General features: G+C 48.2%; 1 protein-coding gene across 1 annotated transcript in view; it reads left to right on the plus strand.

Annotated features, from left to right (window-relative positions):
* The first annotated feature begins 331 nt into the window (after positions 1-331).
* Positions 332-20,127, plus strand: part of ITGB3 (integrin subunit beta 3) — a 50,205-nt gene continuing 30,409 nt past the window's right edge. Inside the window, exons 1-2 of the mRNA XM_082707683.1 lie at positions 332-597; positions 15,254-15,339. Of these exons, the coding sequence (XP_082563809.1) occupies positions 531-597; positions 15,254-15,339 (153 nt within the window). The 5' untranslated portion in view covers positions 332-530. The remainder of the gene's footprint in view (positions 598-15,253; positions 15,340-20,127) is intronic.

Genomic DNA, 20,127 nt, shown 5'->3' on the forward strand with positions numbered 1-20,127 from the left:
AACCCAAGGAATAACTCGGTGAATACTAAAGGACTAAACCCATGCTTTGGCACCAGCTGTAAGCATTCGAATGGTTTTGTCAAATAAACAGTGTTTCAAACTCAAGGTACAGAGGGAAAGTGCCCTATCGTTCAGGTGAAAGAGAAAGACATCTGGGCGTCTCCAGGAGGTGGCAGTGGGTCAGGAGGGGGGCCCCAGGTTCCCGGTTTCTCTAAGCATACCAAGTGTCCGGGCGCGCCCACGACCCCCGTCGGGTGCCATCCTCGCCGGGACTGCGGGTCCAGGCGGATCCCGGCGGGCGGAGGCGAGGCGGGAGGCGGGGTTGGGGGGGGGGGGAGGCGCCGCGGCTTCCCACCGCCCCCTCCCCGGCGCGGGGTCCAGAGGAGCGCGGGAGGGCAGGCAGCGCGAGTCGGCGGCCTGCCCCGTGACGTCCCACCCGCGGCGTCCCCTCCCCCCTCCCGCTGCGGGAAAAGTGGCCGCGGGCGCCGCCGCTCACTGTGGGGCGGGCGGGCGCCGCGGCGGCGGACGAGATGCGGGCGCGGCTGCTGTGGGCAGCGGTGCTGGTGCTGGGGGCGCTGGCGGGCGGCGGCGGCGGAGGTGAGTGAGGCTCCCGCGCTGGGGGGACGCGGCTCCCGGGAGATCCGCGCCGCGCATCCTGCCGCAGCCCGAGCTGGCGGACTTGGAGCCGGGCAAGTGGCGGGCCGGCCCCGCGCGTCTGCGCTCCGAGTGCGCGGGGCTGGGCGGGGGCCGCGGGAGCCCGCAGCCGGGGACCTTTCCGGCCCCGCGGTGACAGGGGTGAGAGGCCACCTCGGAGCGGGTGCTCCGGGACGCCGATGCCCTTGGCCGAGTGAGGTGCCCACCCCGGGGCGGCCTGGGGCGCGCGGTAGGGCGGGCACATCTCCCGGGCGGCGCGCCTCGCAGGTGGTCTGGGGCTTGCGGGTCCGGCTGGCCGCGGTGGGCACGGCGAGCTGCGGCTTCCCGGGGCTGGTCCCGCTGTGTCCGCGCGCAGCCGGAGGGACGTGGGTGTAGCGGCTCGGGTGAGAGTTTGTGCGCGCGCGGGTGTGCCAGCTTCTCGAAATTAGTCTCGCTTTGTGTTACTTTCTCCCAAGTTTTTCTTTTCCTAGTCTTTCTGCGTGGTGGCTCCCCGCGGGAGCGGGTCTGTGCAGGGTGAGGGCTCTGTCTCCTACAGTGTCCCCCCGGGTGGCAGTGTTGCCTCTGCTTCCGGGACAGACCCCACAACCGAAAAACCTCCAGTGTATGCGAGGAGCCACACGGAGGGTCCCTAGAACTGGCTTGGATCCCTCGCTTTGTCTCTCCTGCTGCTGCACGCACTATGCCGAGACTGTTGGCACTCGGCCGCGTTGGTACTGAGGAGCCGGTGGAGGGGCAGAGGCGATTACAGCGCAGGGATGCTGCCCGCGGTCCTTCAGAGCCCTGGTGAACTTCCCAGAGAGAACTCTGGCTCCCCTTCCTCTGGGGCGTTCCTCTGCAGAGGACGCACAAGTGTACACATACATACTTTTAATGAAAAGATTAGTACTCATTGTGAGACAATTTAAATCGTGCAGTAGGTATTAAAAAAGTAAGATATACTGATAAGCCCCTATGCAAGATAGCTATTCAGAAATACTTTGATGACTGCCTTCAAGATCTTGTGTGTGTGTGTGTGTGTGTGTGTGTGTGTGTGTGTCTAAGAGATTCTACAGGGCAAGGCAACAATGTTTTTAAGATACACTTTAATGAGATATGATTGATAAACCAAAAAAATGTATATAGTTAATATATATGACTTGATGAGTTTGGGGATACATAAACACCCATGAAACCATTACCACCATCTACGAGTGATTTTTTTTTGGTGGAGTTACAGATCATATATATAGGGGTGTAAGTTGTTTTTGCTGAAGCTTTCCATGTGATAGATGCTCAAGCAAGTCAGCAGATGTCTTCAGCCTATGGTGAGCAGCCTGATGGCCAGAGTGCCGAAATGCAGATCTCCAGCACTGAGCCCTAGGAGGCGTTAGAGACGCCTTTCAAAAGCTGCCTGATGTCTGTGAGGGCTGTGGAGCTGTCTCCTCCAGATGCTTGCCTCCATGAACTTAAAACTTGTTGCTTTCCTTTTCACCTCTACAGCTTTCTGAATTTCTGAATGATTTCCGAATCTAATCATTGTATTTTCGTATAGTCTTAGAAGAAAGTAAAGTAACATAAGCTAGAGCCTAGCTAGGTATATGTTTCAATATTAGTGAAGATGAAGAGTCTACTTGCTATTTTGATGTCTCTCCCTCCACCGCTGGCTCCTAGTATTTTTTGTGGATCTGACACAGAGTTGTAATATTCCACATGGGATCCCACTGCATTGACATACATTAGTTTGCAATATCCTTTGGGGGATATGTACACAGATTCATTGTTATGATTGGGATGACTCCAGCTGTAGTGATGGGTTGTACTGAGCTAGTCTTAGACTCCTTCTGAGAAGCAGGTGAGACTATTGTTTCAGAGTCAACCTCCAGAGTAAGAAGCCCCCAGTAAGAACAGTTTCGATTATATTTGAATCCCCTCCTTCAGGGTTGGTGGCTGGGTTGCAGGTGTTGTCAGATTGCTGGGGAAGCAGGATGAAAGTAGAAGAGGGGTTATTGGTACACACAGCGTTGAAGGACACAGAGACAGCTGGGTGGTGGCACAGAGAGGTTGTTGCAGAATAGGAGAGTCTGGGATGGGCAGAAGAGGTGTTGTTTGGGAGTAGAACTGAGTTTTGGAATTTATGTACAAAGACGATCTTTTTAGCTTCACCCAAGAGGTATTGAGATTTGTGACTTCCACCTGTGTACGTCTGTGTTCTAACCCGAGACCTGAGGGATAACAAGTTTTGTTTGCTGTCACCGTCTAAGTTGATTAGTGCTGAGCTGAAGGGCTAATTTCTCCTCCTGAAAACTCTCCAGATGAAGTTCTCTGCCTGGAGAGACATGGCAGGAAGGCCTGTTGGCTGGGGAAAGGGATAGTTACAATTTAAAGCCAGCCAGCTGTGGGTTTAGTTCTTGATTTTGCCTCTTATTGGCTGTATGGCCTTAAGCAAGTTATTTAATCTCTTGGGACCTCAGTTTCCTCATCTGTAAAGTGGAGAAAACAATACTTTGATGACTGTGCTAATTAAATAAGATAAAGGCACAAAATAATTATCCAGTAAGTAACACTTTTTATTGCTGTTATTCTTTTTTTTTTTTTTTTTTTTTAGATTTTATTTATTTACTTGAGAGAGAGATAGTGAGAGAGAGCATGAACGAGGAGAAGGTCAGAGAGAGAAGCAGACTCCCCATGGAGCTGGGAGTCCGATGCGGGACTCGATCCCGGGACTCTAGGATCATGACCTGAGCCGAAGGCAGTCGTCCAACCAACTGAGCCACCCAGGTGTCCCAATTGCTGTTATTCTTATCCATGGTATCTACCATGTATTGGAGACAAGAGCTATTATTGCTTCACATGTGACTACAACCTGGGCTCGCAGAATTTGACCAATGGGGTACCTTTCCCCACACCTATGTGATAGTCCCCCACTGGTGGTTTAGCATATCTCTGTCACCTTCACCCTGCAAGAACCCACAGAAGAGATGCAGGAGGAAGAGGCTCATACATTTGCTTTATCAACTAGAAAACCCTAAGTTCTGTCTCCGGGGAAAGAGGAAAGTAAAAGACATTTCGCAAGATTTCAGGTTCTGTGAGAAGGACATGTCTATTTTGTTCAGTGCTCTAGGCCCAGGGGCTGGGACATTGGCAGACAAAAATAAATACCCAGGGAACGCTATGAGAGGGCATCCAGAGGTGATGTGCCTCCTTGTCAGAAACCCAGAACTTGGGTATCTGCATTCATTCACAGGGGATCCGGCAAGGGCTCCATCTGGGCATTCTGGAGAACTTTAGAATACAGCTGAGACCATGAATTCTTTGTGCATTTGGATCTCCACACTATGATGCCTTAGACCTCTGTTTTCAGGGGACCTCTGTGAATCGTCTGCTTTTTTCTCCCTCTTCTGGGAGAAGACACACAGGAGAGAAATATTCTTTATGCACCTTAAAACAGTGAGTGGTAGAGGTCTCCTGGGGACAGCATCAGATGGGGCCAGGAGCAACAATGAGGAGGGGGAGAATGGATATGGCTCTGGAATTTCCTAATAGAAATTCCTCCTCTGCAACTCCCCAGCCCATTCAGGATCTCTGGTTATCATCCCCTCCCCAACCCTACGAATCCTTCTGCCTCTGTTGGCAGAAATAGCCAGGAAGCATGCCCACAGGAACCACAACTCATGAATCAGCAGACAGATAATTAACTGGGGGAGTGACTGAGCAGCTTCAGGGATAAACCACTTGGCCTGACCCAGCCCCCTCTGCTGCCCACAGAGCTGGCCTGCTTCTTCACCCCAAGGCCTCCCCTCCTTTCCCCTGAGCTCGACCCTTCCCGAATGTGAAGATCATTGGGCCTGAAGGAACTCAGGTCATGAATGGCAATGCAGTGGGAGCTGGAAAATGATACAAGTCTTCCTTTTCAGTTTTCAGTCACTTTGTCACAAAAAGACTGGTCTCTCTCTCCCCAGCATTTCTTAGTTGAATTGGTGAAGACATTCTAACATTCAAGGAGAGAATGAGGTGAACTTTTTTTTATATATAAGTCAAATGCTGGAGAGTAAAATGGCTGGTTCCCCTTTAATTCTGTTCTCCCCTCATGTTCACCATTAATCAAATGGGATGTTCTATTCAGATTTTTCTCCTTGTATAGATAATAATCCTCATGTATATCTCTATTCCTTTACCTAAACTTGTGTTGTTGTTGTTGTTGTTATTATTTTAACTTAAAAAGCCACTTCCTTTCATGCAGGGCAAAAAACCAAACCTCAGGTGTGAAAAGAGCTGCAGGTCGGGAACTGAGAAACGTGTACTCGATGCCCACCTGTGCAGGCTTTTTCATCATTTGGCTGGGTGACTTTGCACAAGCCATCTGCCCCCTGGGCCTTAGGCATTTGGTGTCTCAGGGGCTGCAAAGTAGAAAGAGATGGCGGGAGAGTCTTTGCTTTGTACCTGCTCCTCTTCAGCTCCAAGTGGAGAGAAGTTTTTCTTTTAACTAATTCATAACATGGAACTCCATGTAAGGATTTCTTTGCAGAGGGCAGGCGGAAAGGAGGTCTACAGTTAAAAATAGCCTTGAAAAACTTCACACCAGAAGAGAGTTCCAGAAGTTTGGCAGAAGGCATATCCAGTAGCCACTTCAAAAGTCCCTGTAGACGACCATAATCTCTTTGCTAACTGGGATTCTTGGAACGAGAAACCTGGGCCTATGAGATCCACCTGTGGTTCCAAACCCTGGCTTGAGCCACCACACGATATCAACTCCTCTAGTTTAAACCTTTTGCTGCCTCAGGCGGTGGTGGCCAGGTTTGGCTAGGCGTTCGAGATGGAGGGAACATGGTGTATCGGTTCTCCGACTTCTCTAGATTGAGAACATACCATCCCATGCTCTCACCTGGGTGGTTCCTGAAGGGAGTGGGCCCACGTTTATTCTGGAATTCCCACCAAACTTTGGATTCAAAGAGTCTACAGGATATTGACGTTTCAAGTGTGCCATATTGTAGGAAGCCTGGTGTGCTCTTGGGAGCCTGCATTTAGATGAACGCCAGGGCAGAAATTGAGACAGGGCAGAGGACATTTAAAATTAACTTTAATTTTCTTTTAGCTTGTAAATGTAATTCATATTGCTGTGCTAAAAAAAAAATAAAAGTCAAGCAGCGCAGAAATAGAATAATGCAGAAAGTACCAAGTCCCTTGTAGTCTTGTCCTTAAAGATAACTGGTCTTGACCGTTACTCTAGTTTTTTTCCTGTATATATATCTCACCAGAGACATTTACCCTTACTGTTATTTCTCAAGTAGGATCATCCCAACAGGGTCATTGTCACTCAATAATATAGCCTAGCATCTTTTTATGTTGGTTTATATCTTTCCATTATTTATCCTAAGAGTTACAATCCTAGCCAGCAGGCACACTGCTATATGGGTGTAGCAAAACTGACTTACCTGATTCTCTGTTGGCAGACAGTGGGATCATTCCCAACTATTTGCTACTACAAACAAAGCTGAACAGCAGGGGCTGGCCTCATTCATTGTTTGCACCTTTTTTGTTCATGTGTTTCTTCAGGCTCGGTTTCTTGCACTGAAGCTACTGGGTCAAAGGACATGACTATTTTACATTTAAATTTTGATAGGTCTTGCCAAATTATCTTCCAAAATTGTGAGATCAATTTGCCTTCCTACCAAGATGGGGTTGGGGTGGTGGTGACGAGGACTGGTGGCATCACTGTTGCCTGCTGTCCATACCCACAAGACATCAACTAGAGGAGGAAAAGTAGCAGAACTGGAGTGCTGGATGCCAAGGAGGTCACCAACAGGGCACTGCTGGGCCGGGCCCAAACTGAGCTTGGTACAGGCTTGCTTCTTCTCTCTACTGAGTGAGTCAGATGGGAGGTGGGGCCTGTGCTGATAAAATTTTCCAGAGCTGGAGATGCAGCATTTGAATCAGGTTCTCAGCTAAGCTATTAGGAAGAAATGGATATTTGTGCATTGAGCGGGGGCGGGGGGGGGTGTCTTGGGCCCTGGGATACTGGGTCTCCCAGAGCATTAGTCACCTGTGATGGATTCTGGCTGGAATATATCCTTCCAGGGCGGGCAGCACCATATACATCTTCTAACCCAGCACTGCTGGCTTAACAGAGAAGCAGGAAGGGGGGACCCTAAGAGATGAAGTGACTTGCCCAAGGTCATATAGCTAGGTTTGGAGCATTGGTAGGGTCTAGCCCTGGGGGTTCTTGTCCCTGGCTTGTGATTTCTTCAGCATATCCTATTATAGGCAGAATCTGACCCTGAGGCAGGGCTGCAGTGGGGGTGAGCATGCATTCCTAATGCAGAAAGCAGTTAGAGCAAAGGTAAGGGGGATGGAAGCCTGCATTTATGGCATTTAGGGAGCCATCACTGAAGTTGATTCTTCAGGGTAAATTATCTCATTTAATCCTAACAACCCATGAGGCAAGGATTATGTGCATTTTTGGGACCATGGGGGAAGGAAGGAGCAGTGTGGGGTTTCCTGTGCTTGGCTGATGTGGCTGCATTAGGCCTGTTAAATACTAGGGAGCAGTTATGAGTCCTTGAATAGAGAATGAAAGAGTCACTGGACCTCAGGGCTCCAGGGAGATGACAGGACCTGCCCGAGGTTCCGCAGCCAGTGGAAGGGCAGAAGAGGTTTTGGATTTGAGATCTCCTGCCTGTGGGTCTGCATGTCTTGTCCACCATGTCCACTGTTAACACAAGAATCATGTTCATGGATTTACCACCACCGCTACCCCTCAGTGTTGCTCAGGGCCTGGGTGTCCATTGTATACACAACCACATGGAAGACAGGACTCTGTCCAAGGCGGGCCTTCTGTGGTGTTCTGCACATGGCTACGGAATTAACCCAGTTGGAGGTGATCACCAGGCGGATTCTGGCTTCATTTACAAGGGTGGAAGAGTCAGGAAAAGGGTATGGCCAGTGATCAAAACATCTGAACTTTGTCCAAGGGGATCCACTTGTTGGGGGCCAAGTCCATCCTGTCTTTCTGCCATGCCCCACATGCCATCCCCCACATACCATCCATCAGTAAAGTCCTAGAACATAGCTAGAGCCTGACTACACTATTAACCCCACTACGTTCCCACCCCAAATCCAGATTATTGTAATAGCTTCCTAATTGGTCTCTTTTCACCTTGTTCCCCTTATGTCTGCTCTCCTCTGAGTGGCCAGGATGATCTTTGCTCACCTCTGCTCAGACTCCCTTGGTGGCTTTCTATCGCGTGGAGAATGAAAGCCACGCTCCCTACCTTGGTTAAAGCTTCCTAGCGTTCTGGTCCCCAACCAGAACTACTCCAATCACCACTCTGCCTCTTTCCTTCTCCCTCTGTCTTCCTGCTATTTCTTTAATGGGCTGAGGTCCGTCTAGCACTTGTCATGGATTCTTTCTGGAATGCTCGTCCCCCAGGTCTTCCCATGACACACTCCTTCATATCATTTTGAAAGGTCAACTCAAAGAAGCCTTTTTTTTCTTAAAAATTTTTAAAATTTTACAAGTCTGATTCTTTTGTTTGTTTGTTTGCTCATTAATTTGTTTTGTTTTTTAGATTCCACATAGAAATGCAATCATATGGTATTTGTCTTTCTTGGTCTGCTATATTTCACTTCGCGTAATCCACTCTACGTCCATCCACATTGTCACAAAAATTGGCAAGATCCCATCCTTGTTTATGGGTGTGCAATATTCCTGTGTGTGTGTGTGTGTATATGTGTGTGTGTGACATCTTTATCCACTTGTCTATTGATGGACACTTAGACTGCTTTCATATCTTGGCTGTTGTAAGTAATGCTGCAATAAACATAGGGGTGCATATATCTTTTGGAATTAGTGTTTTTGCTTTCTTTGGGTAAATACCCAGTAGTGGAATTTTTGGATCATACGGCATCTTTATTCTTTATTTTTTGAAGAACCTCCTTACTGTTTTCCACAGTGGCTGTACCAGTATACACTCCCAACAACAGTGCACGAGGGTTCCCTTTTCTCCACAACCTCACCAACGCTTTTTATTCCTCATCTTTTTGATTTTAGCCAATCTGACAGATGTGAGATGCTGAGCAGAGAACCTGATATGGGGCTCGATCCCAGGACCCTGAGATCATGACTTGAGCCAAAGGCAGAGTTTAATCCACTGAACCACCCAAGTGCCCACTATTTTCTTTTTAAAAAGCATTTGCCACTGTTTGAAATTGTACTTTGTGGAGTATGTTTTATTTTCATTTTTGCACTAAAATTTAAGCTCCACAACAGTAGGGGGCTTGTTTCATTTCAGCGTCATACCTCCAGTGCCTAGGAGAGTGCCAGGAACAGTTAGGTGCTCAATGAATATTTGTTGAGTAAATGAATGCCAACATCACTGTTATATGTTAATAGAAAAGTATAAGGCCAAAGGACCCACTTTCTCATTATCTGTAGATGGATTAACTGTAGCAGTTTTCAATCCAGGATGACTTTTTTTTCAATCATGCAAAGTATTTCAGGGCAACATTGCTCCAAATCATGTCATATATGCCATGGGAATGTGTACCCATTTTGGATTAGCTTCTTAGGGCTGCTAGAACTGTGTGGCTTAAAGCAATGAAACTCGTTCCCTCTGGAGGCTAGAAATCTGGTCAGAGTGTCAGCAGGGCCATGCTTTCTCTGAGACTCTGGAGAGAATCCTTTCTTGCCGCTTCCTGACTCTTAGTGGCAGGTAATACTCTGGCATTCCTTGACTTCCAGTAGGGTTACTCTGATCTCTGCCTTTGTCATCACGTGACATTTTCTCTGTGTGTCTGTCGTCACATGGTATTTTCCCCTTCCAAGGGCATCAGTCATATTGGGTTAGGGCTTCTCCTACTGACCTTATCTTGATTACATCTATAAAGACCTTTTGTTTCCGAATAAGGTCATAGTCATCAGTACGGGGAGTTAGGACTTCAGCATATCTTTTTTGGGGCACAGAATGCAACCCATAACACATTTTAATATTGGTAGAAGCAAATCATACACCGATGTCTTCTGGTGTTACATACCATATCTAACCATGTTGTGCTTAAAGCAATTAAAAAAAAATCTCTGAAATTAGGGTGCATCCTACATCCGTTGTCTGAGGTATGGTGAAATGTGGTCATTTGGATTGCCTGCCATTTTGAGTAATGCTTACTGGAGATTTATGCTCAGAGGTGTGTTACCTTGAACTCCACTTCTCCCGTGTCCTTCCCCTTCCTTAGATTACTGAGCTGCTGCTACATATAATGAAGGAACAAAAATAAAATAATTTTTCATAGCAGCCTGCCCTGCAGGAACCACTTGTAAATCCATACGGCAGTGAACATGAGATGTTTTGTTCCTGGATGACTCACTCAGCCAGGTGACTGCAATGGAAGATCAGGCACGGCCTGAGTCACCCGGTGTCCCTGTGGACCTAATTGGGAAGTGACCAGTGAAAGGTCAGCAGGAGGGCTGGTGACCCAGGCCAGAACAGCTCTCTGGCAAAGAGGAAGGTAGTCCGTAGTATAAGCAGTGTGCCTCAACCTCCCCTCCCACTAAACATCTCTTCACTTGACTTAACGTGCTGCTGAAATTCCATGGCCTCACTCGGGTGGCCTGTTCCTGCTTTCTGACATCCTGTCTCATTGGACAGCCTGTCCTAAAAATAGCTCTCATTGACGCATTATGACTTCCACTTGTTCCAACTCCCTTCCTTGTTCCTCCTTTTTTCCCCTCCATTTGTCCCATCCTTTGTCTTTCTTCTGGTTCTGTGAATTGGCCTGATGGGCCAAACCACAGCCTTTCCTTCTGCTGTCCAGGCAAACTTGCTGGCGGTCCTGTCTAGCTTTTCTAATGGGCTTCTTCTTCCCGGCCCACCCTCCTAGGTTGGATTTTGGAACTCGGATCTTCCTGACTCCATTTAAAAGGTAGATCTGGGGGAGGTGCCTGGGTGGCTCAGTGGGTTAAAGCCTCTGCCTTGGGCTCAGGTCATGATCCCAGGGTCCTGGGTTCCAGCCGCGCATCAGCTCTCTGCTCAGCAGGGAGCCTGCTTCCCCCTCTCTCTCTAACTGCCTCTCTGCCTACTTGTGATTTCTGCCTGTCAAATAAATAAATAAAATCTTAAAAAAAAAAAAAAGGTAGATCTGACAGCTGATCATTTCACCGTCATCTGGGGCTTTCCGGCTCTGGCTCCCACAGCGGCCCTGTTCAGCGCATGCTCAGCCGTGTGTATCATGACCAGCACAATGGGGTGGCTTCAGAGAAAAATGGAGAAGAAAGGAAAACATTCACCTGCCTCCAACAGCAAGCGGGGGACTCAGGATAAAAAGAGGGAGGGCAAACAGAGTAGCAACGAGAGCTTCTGGAGAAGCATTAGCCACCCGAAGTGAGCCCTTCCTGTGTGCCCACCCTTTGTGCCTGGAGTTTTTTTTTTTTTTTTTTTAAAGATTTATTTATTTATTTATTGGACAGAGAGATCACAAGTAGACAGAGAGGCAGGCAGGCAGAGAGAGAGAGAGAGAGAGAAGCAGACTCCCTGCTGAGCAGAGAGCCCGACGTGGGACTCGATCCCAGGACCCTGAGATCATGACCTGAGCCGAAGGCAGCGGCTTAACCCACTGAGCCACCCAGGCGCCCCTGTGCCTGGAGTTTTGACAGGGATCTGCTCATTGGATCCCTCCAGCCACCCTGTAAGGACCAGGGCCAATCCACCTGATTTCCTGGCTCTGGCTAGCCTGTCAGAGAAAATGGGTGGTGGGGGTTGCTAATTGTTTTCAGGGACAAAAGTTCTGATGAGGGAACACCTGGGTGGTTCAGTTGGTTAAGCAGCTGTCTTTGGCTCAGGTCATGATCCCTGCATGCTGGGATCGAGTCCCACATCGGGCTCCTTGCTCGGCAGGGAGCCTGCTTCTCCCTCTGCCTCTGCTGCCACTCGGCCTGCCTGTGCTAGCACTCTCTCTCTGGCAAATAAATAAATAAAATCTTTAAAAAAATAAAGTTCTGATGAGGATCGTCCCTTCTCCCGCATGGCTGAGTCTGGGCCCCTGAGGCCAAGCAGGAATACAACCCTATGAATGACTGGAAACAGAGGCCCAAACTCTTTCCACATGTTCAGCAGGGAGGGGTGGCCTCAGAGCCGCAGCTCATTGAATCGGTATCGCCCAGGCGTGGAGACTTCTGATGAGTCAGTCCCTTTTAGCCACTGTAATCCAGGGAACCTGCCCTTGGAGGCAGGTCTTGGTAGGGGGTATCTTGGTTGGAGCGGGAGCGATGGCTGGTTCTCACGAAATCAACCTGTGATTCACTGAGAGAGGAGGTGAAGGGAACTGGCTGGCCTGACTCCCCAGACACGACTTCCTAAAGAACATATCCCAGCAGCCTGTCTCATCCTCTGGGATCAGGGGCTGCCCATTCACTGAGGGGGGGCCGGCTGTTATTTATTTCCCATCTGGCAAGCCTTTCTATTGTGGCTACAAGTCAAGAACTCATAGGCAAATAGATGCTAATTTGAGAATGAATGGATGGAAAAATGGAGAGGCTGGGAACAAAGTTTGCAGAGATAATTCGATGTGTCCATACCTCCCATGGTCGTCTCTTCTAACTCTGCCTGACCTCTCCTTCTGCTTCTTCAACACCCCCCACCCCACTTGCCCGCCACTGCCCCAGTGAAAATGGATGGCATTTCTGTCCAGAATTACCCCCCTGGATGCCGATTCCCATGAAAACTTTAAGGAGGGAGGTAGAGACCTAAAATAGTTCAAGCTCTGCTCCTCTCAGAGCTCTTTCAGTAAGGCAGTAAGGGGGTGCTGTGCTCACATCTGGCTGGGAAAAGAGCCACTGGGAGCTGAGACATGGCCAGGCTGCCCTTGCAGGGGGGACCTCCTGGGTGCGTTGTGGGCTCTGAACCCTGAGGGCTTCTGAAGCCAGCATCTCTAGGAAGACTGGCTGCCTTTCTTCCATGTTAGATAGACAGTGCCTGGCTGAGGGCTGCCCCAGCTCAGAGGTGGCCTTGGAACCTTAGAGCCTGGTGGAAAACCGCTGCCATAATTCCTACCTCACAGTCCTCACACCCACTGGGTGAGGGTGTAGTCACGTCAGAGACCGGGGATCAGGAGTTACTCATGGGCTGGTAGCAGCACCCCACTGGCAGAACTGTGGAGTCGGGAAGGGCCTTCGAAATGAGACAGACTCAAGCTCGGAGGAAGCCTAGGGCTTCCAGGATTCCACATATGATTCTGGTGTTTTTAGGAGAACAGTGAAAGTTTAAATTGTCAGAGGAACTGTTTCAACCCATTTATTTGCATGTTTTATATTGGAATTCCATGGATAATATGGAGACATGAGCTTGGTTGCTTAAAAAAACAAAACAAAACTGATCTAGTCCATTGCCTTTTCATTTGCTCCAATGTATATTCATGGAGCATCTACTTTGAGCAAGGACTTGGGGCTGGCCCAGGCTGGGCAGGGTAGGGCAGGCTTCAAGGGGCTTAAAATCTATTGGGTGGCAGTGTTGTTAAGACAGATAGATGAATGATTATAATATGTTAGGAAGAGTCAAGCAAAGAAACAGGCTGAGGGGAGTGAAATAACTCGCCTAAGGCCACATTGGTAAGGGTGACTCAATGAGGACCACGGTCTATTGATTGGCTGCCTACGCTTTCTGTTAGATTCCTCTGCCCTCTAATGAGGCCCTGAGATGGACAGCATTAAAATCTAATGTTTAAAGAGTTGAAAGTATGATTACCATACAAATGTAACATGAATTTGTGTCAAAGTATTTATTCAACTTAATTAATGAGGGAAGCAGTAAGATGTTAAGATTAGTTTCATATAGAAAATTCAGGGAAGGAAGGGGCCCCTGGCTGGCTCAGTCAGTAGAGAGTGTGATTCTTGATCTTGGGGTTGGGAGCTCAAGCCCCACACTGGGTGGAGAGATTACTTAAAAAAAAAATCTTTAGAAAATTCAGGGAAGGGAAATTTATAGTTGTTCAGTCAAAGGAATGTTGAAATCAATTATCTGACAGTTTTGAAATTGGTTAATGTTCTACAAAGCAATGAACCCTAACCTTCAGAAGGTTAACTTTGCTATCAAATTATTTGCATTGTGGTTGGACAAGAATCATATACACTGTTCTCATCAAGAATCATTTCCATTGTTACTGGTTTTCTACAAGTTAACCTCTACCCTTAAGAGTTATAAAATACGCTAATCAGTAGAAGTCAAACAAAGATGTACACCCCTAGAAAATCAGGTGCTTCAAGAGTATGGTGGGTCTACTTGTCAATATCCTGCATTATATTGAAAGGACACCGGTATTTCCTTTGCCTATTTCCAAATTTTTGATACTTTTTCTTGACAATAGTGTGTGTGTGTGTGTGTGTGTGTGTGTGTGTATACACACACATTTTCTGGGTGTGTTTTGTCTAGATGTTGGAAGGGAGTTCAGTCACGCTATAGTAAAACGGACTGAGACATTCAACTTGATGAGAAGTTTTGGGGGCACTGGAAAAACACCGCATTGATTAGGCTGATTTGTTGGTCCTACCAGCTAGGGGACAAAGGGACCACTTTAGAAAATTGGATGAATGGCCTGGATCATGAAGGGGAATGTTTCTTCCTCAGTCTGTTCCTTATATTGAAAAAGACCTTTCTGGGGTCATGGCAGAAAGAGGAGGTTTACCTGCCTGAACCCAGGAAGCCTGAGAGCTTCTGTCCAAGCAAGTGCCCAGGGTTTGCTTCTTGGGTAAGCTTCTCTTAGGGTTATTTTGGTGTCCCCTTTGTCTCTACTCCTGTCCCCCAGCCTTTTCTCTGTCCTTCGAAGACTGTTCACATCTGAATGGCATTTAGTAGTGTACCAAGGGCACAAGTCCTGTGAGGTCAATATTAGCCTTTCACAAAGGTTAATCGAGTTGCTCAAGGTCATGACGCAGCTAGTAAAAAGAGGACTCAGAATTCAAATACTGGCTTTTTTTTTTTTTTTTTTAAATATGGGCTTTTCAACTCCAATCCATGTTCTTCCAGTTTATCTCACTTAGCCTTTTATGACATTTCTGGAGTTCTCCCTGGACCATCTACACCTTGACCCAAAGATAAATGTATTGGGAATCTTGAGCAGGTTTCAGAAGATTTGCCTTGTCCTTTGCTGGCCATTGGAACATTCCTCGCCCCTACCCGCCACCATATTTAGGCTGTGTGTTTGTGTTAGTACATCAGGGCTTTGGATCCCGATGTAGGAGCTGTGAAGCGATCACTAGAATAGTTGGAAAGAGGGCACTTTGCTTGTCCTGGGCTTCAGATTTTCTTAGGCATGACGTAGGTGTCAAACCAGTAATTAATTAAAGCCATTCCATCAGTTATGACCTGACACATGGGGTCCAGGGCTCAGTCCTGCTCCAGCACTTGTTGTCACGGGGACCTCATCAGTGAGGGTGGTGATGAGTTTCTTCTGACCTTTCTCATTCTTTCTTCCTTACCATACAGCCCATGGTTGGTGAATGTCTGTGGTATGGTTAGACCTGCTGTATGCATCTGAGAGCTATAAATCTGGGTGTTTGGGGAAGTTGGGAAGGATGGGGCAGGCCAGTTACCCTGTCAGGCCAAGCTGGGTGCTAATGTCTTTGTCTCTGTTGCAGTGTCCAACATCTGTACCACACGAGGCGTCCGCTCCTGCCAGGAGTGCCTGGCTGTGAGTCCTGTGTGTGCCTGGTGCTCAGATGAGGTAAGGAGAAGACATCTGATTAGATTTCTCCCCCAGGCTCAGTTGCTTTTGTGCAGAAATGGACCCAGAGGGGCATTTCTTGTCTCTTGTCCCTTCTGAGCAAAGATAGGGTGAAGCCTTCCCATTGATGGATTTCAAAGGGAGCTGTTACGGGGTTGTTGCTGGGAATGCTGTCCAGATTCTTCTGTGTGGCCCCCTAACATGAGCCAATTTGGTTAGGTTCTTGGTCTCACTGTAGCCATTGTCTCTCTGTACCACACTTCACTTACTTTTTGTTGGGGTGGAGCACCCCAGGGAAGCAAGGCTTAAGGTATCAAAAAGAGAGTTAGCAGAGGGTTCTTGGTATAGAAGGGATGCTGGCTTACAAACATCCCTGAACTGTTATTTTTTTTTTTTTAAGATTTTATTTATTTATTTGACAGAGATCACAAGCAGGCAGAGAGGCAGGCAGAGAGAGAGGGGAAGGCAGGCTCCCCGCCAAGCAGAGAGCCCGATGTGGGGCTCAATCCCAGGACCTGGGATCATGACCTGAACCGAAGGCAGAGGCTTTAACCCACTGAGCCACCCAGGCGCCCCCATCCCTGAACTTTTAAAAGGCAAATAAAAGAGAAATCTTGCATTTGGCGAGTGGGGTGCGGGGGTGCGATGTTCAGTCAGAGGATCTCTTGCCTTTTCTTCTGTGAAGTTTGGGTCCCCACAACTTTACCTCTTCCTCTCTCTTTCTTTTATTTTCCTCCTTCCTTCCTTCTCTTAGGTGTCAGAGAAGGTGCTGGACCAGTTTGGTGAGGGTAGAAGGGTGACCGGAAGGGGTTAGATGTGTCTAGGCAGAAAGTTTGTTGTGTCTGGGGCCCTGGGGAATGAGTGTGTCTGAGGGAATGGCTGTTTGTGGCTGAGTTGGGAATTTGGAACTGTGGTGAGGGCCCCTGGGGGCGGGGGCAGTGAGTGTGGCTGGAGAGATTCCAGTGATTACAGAGTCTGAGGCTGAGTCATTGGCCGGGCCCCCAGCAGGTGATTACCTGAACTCCTGTCCCAGGCTGCTTCTGGGCTACCTGAGGTGTCCTCTGGGCCACAACAGCAAGATTCTGTCGTCTGCAGTTTTAGGACTGCTCCAATCCAGCCTCCTCATTCTCTTTGCTTCTCTTCCCAATCTGCTGAGTTTCCTAAAAAGGCAACCACCCTGGCAGGCTGGTGGGGGTGTTGGGGGGGGGTAGGGAGTGGGAGCTGGGAGGCTGTGTTTATCCTTAGGCAGGAGGACTGCCAGAACTGCGGAGGCCAGCCCAACACACTACGTTGCCTCTATACGGTTCAGCACGGGAACTCCTTCCAGAGGCAGCTGCCCAACATCTGGGCCACACTGACTTCATTTAGCAAATGAAACATTCCCTGGGGCTAGGAGTGAGGGGTGGGGAGGGGGTGGGTGAATCTTTCCCCTCCACCCCCAAATGTTCTCCACCCCTCTGGGCTGAGCTGGCGGCTCAAGTGTGAAGCGGCCTCCTCCCTTCTCAGTTGCCATATCCTCCTTCCCTTGGTTGCCATCATAATATTGTTAAGCTGCTTTTGTAAGGAAGTTGGAATTCTGCAACTGCATCCTCGAAGGAGGGAGAACGTCTTGGATGGGATGGCCTGAAGCTGGCTGGAGCAGATGGGTAACCAGGAAGGAAGCCCTAATGTCACTCCGAGGATGCTGTCCGTTCCTTTTCTCTCCTTTTCAACCCAGAGAGAGAGAAAAGTCAGGCGAGTGTGGCTGAGAGGAGTTTGGGGAAAAAGAAAACATACTCTTGGAGTGTCTGTCACCCCTTTAGATCAGCACAGGGACCAGCTCTGTAGCTGAGGTATGTGGAGGCCCAACCAGACAAAGCCCATTGTTCATGTGACCAGATTTGGGAAAGACAAGTGTAGAATATTTATGGATGACCAAGGCAAATTTTGTCCCCAGGGGCAGACCAGGGGAGGACAGGAAGAGAAGGTGCAGGGTAGCCTCAGAGCACAAGGTAGGACCTGCCTGGGAATGGTGGGGAGGAGGTCGGGTGAATCAGGGAGGAAATGAGTACACCATGGATCAAAGAAAACTGATGACTAGAAGTAGAAGGTCCAATATGTCTGGGAGTATGGAGTATAAACAGGAAAGTGGGGGAAGCCAAGGGTTTAGTGAAGGACTACAACTATCTCTGGGAAAGGAGGAGGAGGGAAGGAGAGATCGTGGAGGAGCCTAGTGGGGGCAAAGCGTGTCAGCCAGCCTCCTCTGGGGAGGAGTGGGAAGTGGGAATCCCAGGCTGTAACCTGAACATGACCGCTTTGTGTGTGTGTGTGTATGTTTTCCTGAGGGCTTCCCCTGCACAGGCCAAGTTTAACTGCTGAAAGTGTCTTGGCCGTTGACTTAAAAAACCAGAAGTGAACTTGCTGGGCCATTTTGAATGTGACTTGTTGAATAACTGACCCTAGAGGGCCCTCTACTTTTGCCTTTCCTACAGTGGCGGTACAGGCAGGGTTGGCAGTGCCTGGAAAAACAACTGGTTGGGCTCAGCTTTCCCTTGGTCCTAGAGGACAGCAGCTCTGGGTGTGTATAGCAAGGGCTTGGCCTGGTAAGAGGAAAACATAGCCAAAGTGGATGAGTGCAGTTTTGGGCCCATCTGCATAGGGTGTGTTCTTGGGGGAGGGGGGTTGCATACTGATATGGGTGGGGGTGGTGTGCTGCCTCTGGGCTGTGAAAGTAGCAAAGAGGCCAAGATCACACAGAGATTCAACTCATGGTCTCACGGCCCCCATGTTGGAATCTAGAACCCTCCAAACTTGCCTGGTTCTAAGAATCACCTGGGGTGCTGGTTAAATAGAAAGTTTCCCAGATTGGATCCCAGACCTTCTGTGTTGGAATGGGTTGTTATGATAGTAAATTTGGCAAACACCGCTGATCAAAAGGGCTAATCATGGGGTCATGGTGGAAGTGAGGTTAAGGCAGCCAGATGAAACACATGACACCCAGTTAAATTTGAATTAAACAAGTAATTTTTGATATAAGTATGTCCCAAATGTTTACTAAATTCAGTGACTCTAAGATGAAGGGAAATGCTGGTAATTCTTACATAGTCCTGAGAACACATCAGAAGGCGGGCCAGCTCACACTCAGCCTGACAGCCAACGATAAGTGAAGAATGGGTTTGGTTCTAGCCAAGTAGAAGACTCTAACATGAGTGACTTATTTCTTCTCTGCATCTGTGGGGGACAGGTGTGAGGCCATTATTTAGTTACTTCTCTAGACAACATAATTTTGTTCTCACTTCTTTGCTGCTTTTTCTTTCTATTTTTCTTATCCAGAGTTTAAATGTTCATCTTGAGAGTTTTGCTCAACTTGTTATTGTAAAAATAAAAATATATCATTGAAAGTGCCCCCCTCCCCACAAACAAGGGGGTATGGATACCAATAACCATAAGTAGAAGTGCTTTTCTTTTTCCTTTCCTTCTCTTTATCCCTTCCACACTTCTCTGTATGCTCTAGTGATTTCTATCCTCTCTGGCTGTCCTATCAAGAAAAAAATGTTAATTGATTTTGGTTGGAGGCATTTGATAGCTCTCTGGGTGGAAAAACCAAGTAGCGGGCCCTATTCTGCCTTGTCCTCTGAGAAAAGAGAAATGGAATAATAGTAGTAATTCTCATGGTCATAGTAGAAAAGAGGCATCTTTTATATGCATTTATTTGTTTATATCCTATCAAAAGGATTTGAGTGTATTTGACTTGTATTGAGATTTTTATAGTTTGAAAGCATTTCATGTTCACAGTCTTCTTTGACCCCCCGACCGAACCTGTGAAATAGGTAGGGTAATGAGTTTTTCATGCTTTACTTTCCCAGTATCCAAAATGGGATGAATGGAGAATGGGACTAATAGCATGCATCATTCTCCCAGGAGAGGCAGAGGATTCAGCTCACACCATGCGTGGGCTGGAACCTCCTCTGTACTCAGGAGCCTCCCTGGGTCTTGGTTATTTCTGCCCTTTCTTGTGTCACATCCGGTTTTACTGGGAACTGGGACTTTAACATTCCTCCTCCCTCCTTCCCGTTGTTTCTCTGAGTAACCTAGAGACAGTCCTCTACCTTCCCAGTCTGGGCTGTTAAAGAAGGGAATGTTGCCTAAGTGTGCTGAGGTCACTGCCTTGGTATCCTTCTGGGACAGAAGGCTCTCAGGGAGAGTGTGACTGCAGAGCAGGCCTGTTATGTTCCTGACCTCTGATGTCAGTGGCCATAGAGGAGGAAGGGAAACAATTTTGTTTGTTAGTGTTTATATTTCTGAGAAATTCATAACAAACCATAAGGACTGTCAGCAGGGCTTAGCACTTCAAACCTTCTTGTAATAAGTACTGTCATGTTGGAAAGCAGGGAGTCAGGAAACCCCCTCTAGAACATTTTCTCCCTTGGATGAGGCAGCTTAAAGATACACAATGGCCTTGCTGCTCTCATTCAGCTTCCTGGCCTCCCCTTCTTTCTCCCCTTCAGCCTCTGTCTTAGTCCTGGAAAGGATCGGCTCCTCTGTGTTTCTTGGTCTATCCAATCATTGCCTTTTTTGGCAGGTTTTCTCCCTGGGGCTTTGTGGGCAGCTGGAATTAGAGATAAGGTAGGGAGTGCTGTGAGCAGGGCACTGCTTCCTGAGGCAGAAGGGTTGGGAGAGCCATGCAGGTCAGCAAGAGGAGTTCTGGTGCAAAAACTCTGAGGGCCCACAAGTTCTCCCCCTGCCTTTCTGTCTTTGGCCAGGGCTGGGAGCAGAGAGGGCATTTTCATCTCTCTTGGAGACGCGGAA

The sequence above is a fragment of the Mustela nivalis genome (assembly GCF_964662115.1).
Source record: "Mustela nivalis genome assembly, chromosome: 17".
Classification (NCBI taxonomy): Eukaryota; Metazoa; Chordata; class Mammalia; order Carnivora; family Mustelidae; genus Mustela; species Mustela nivalis.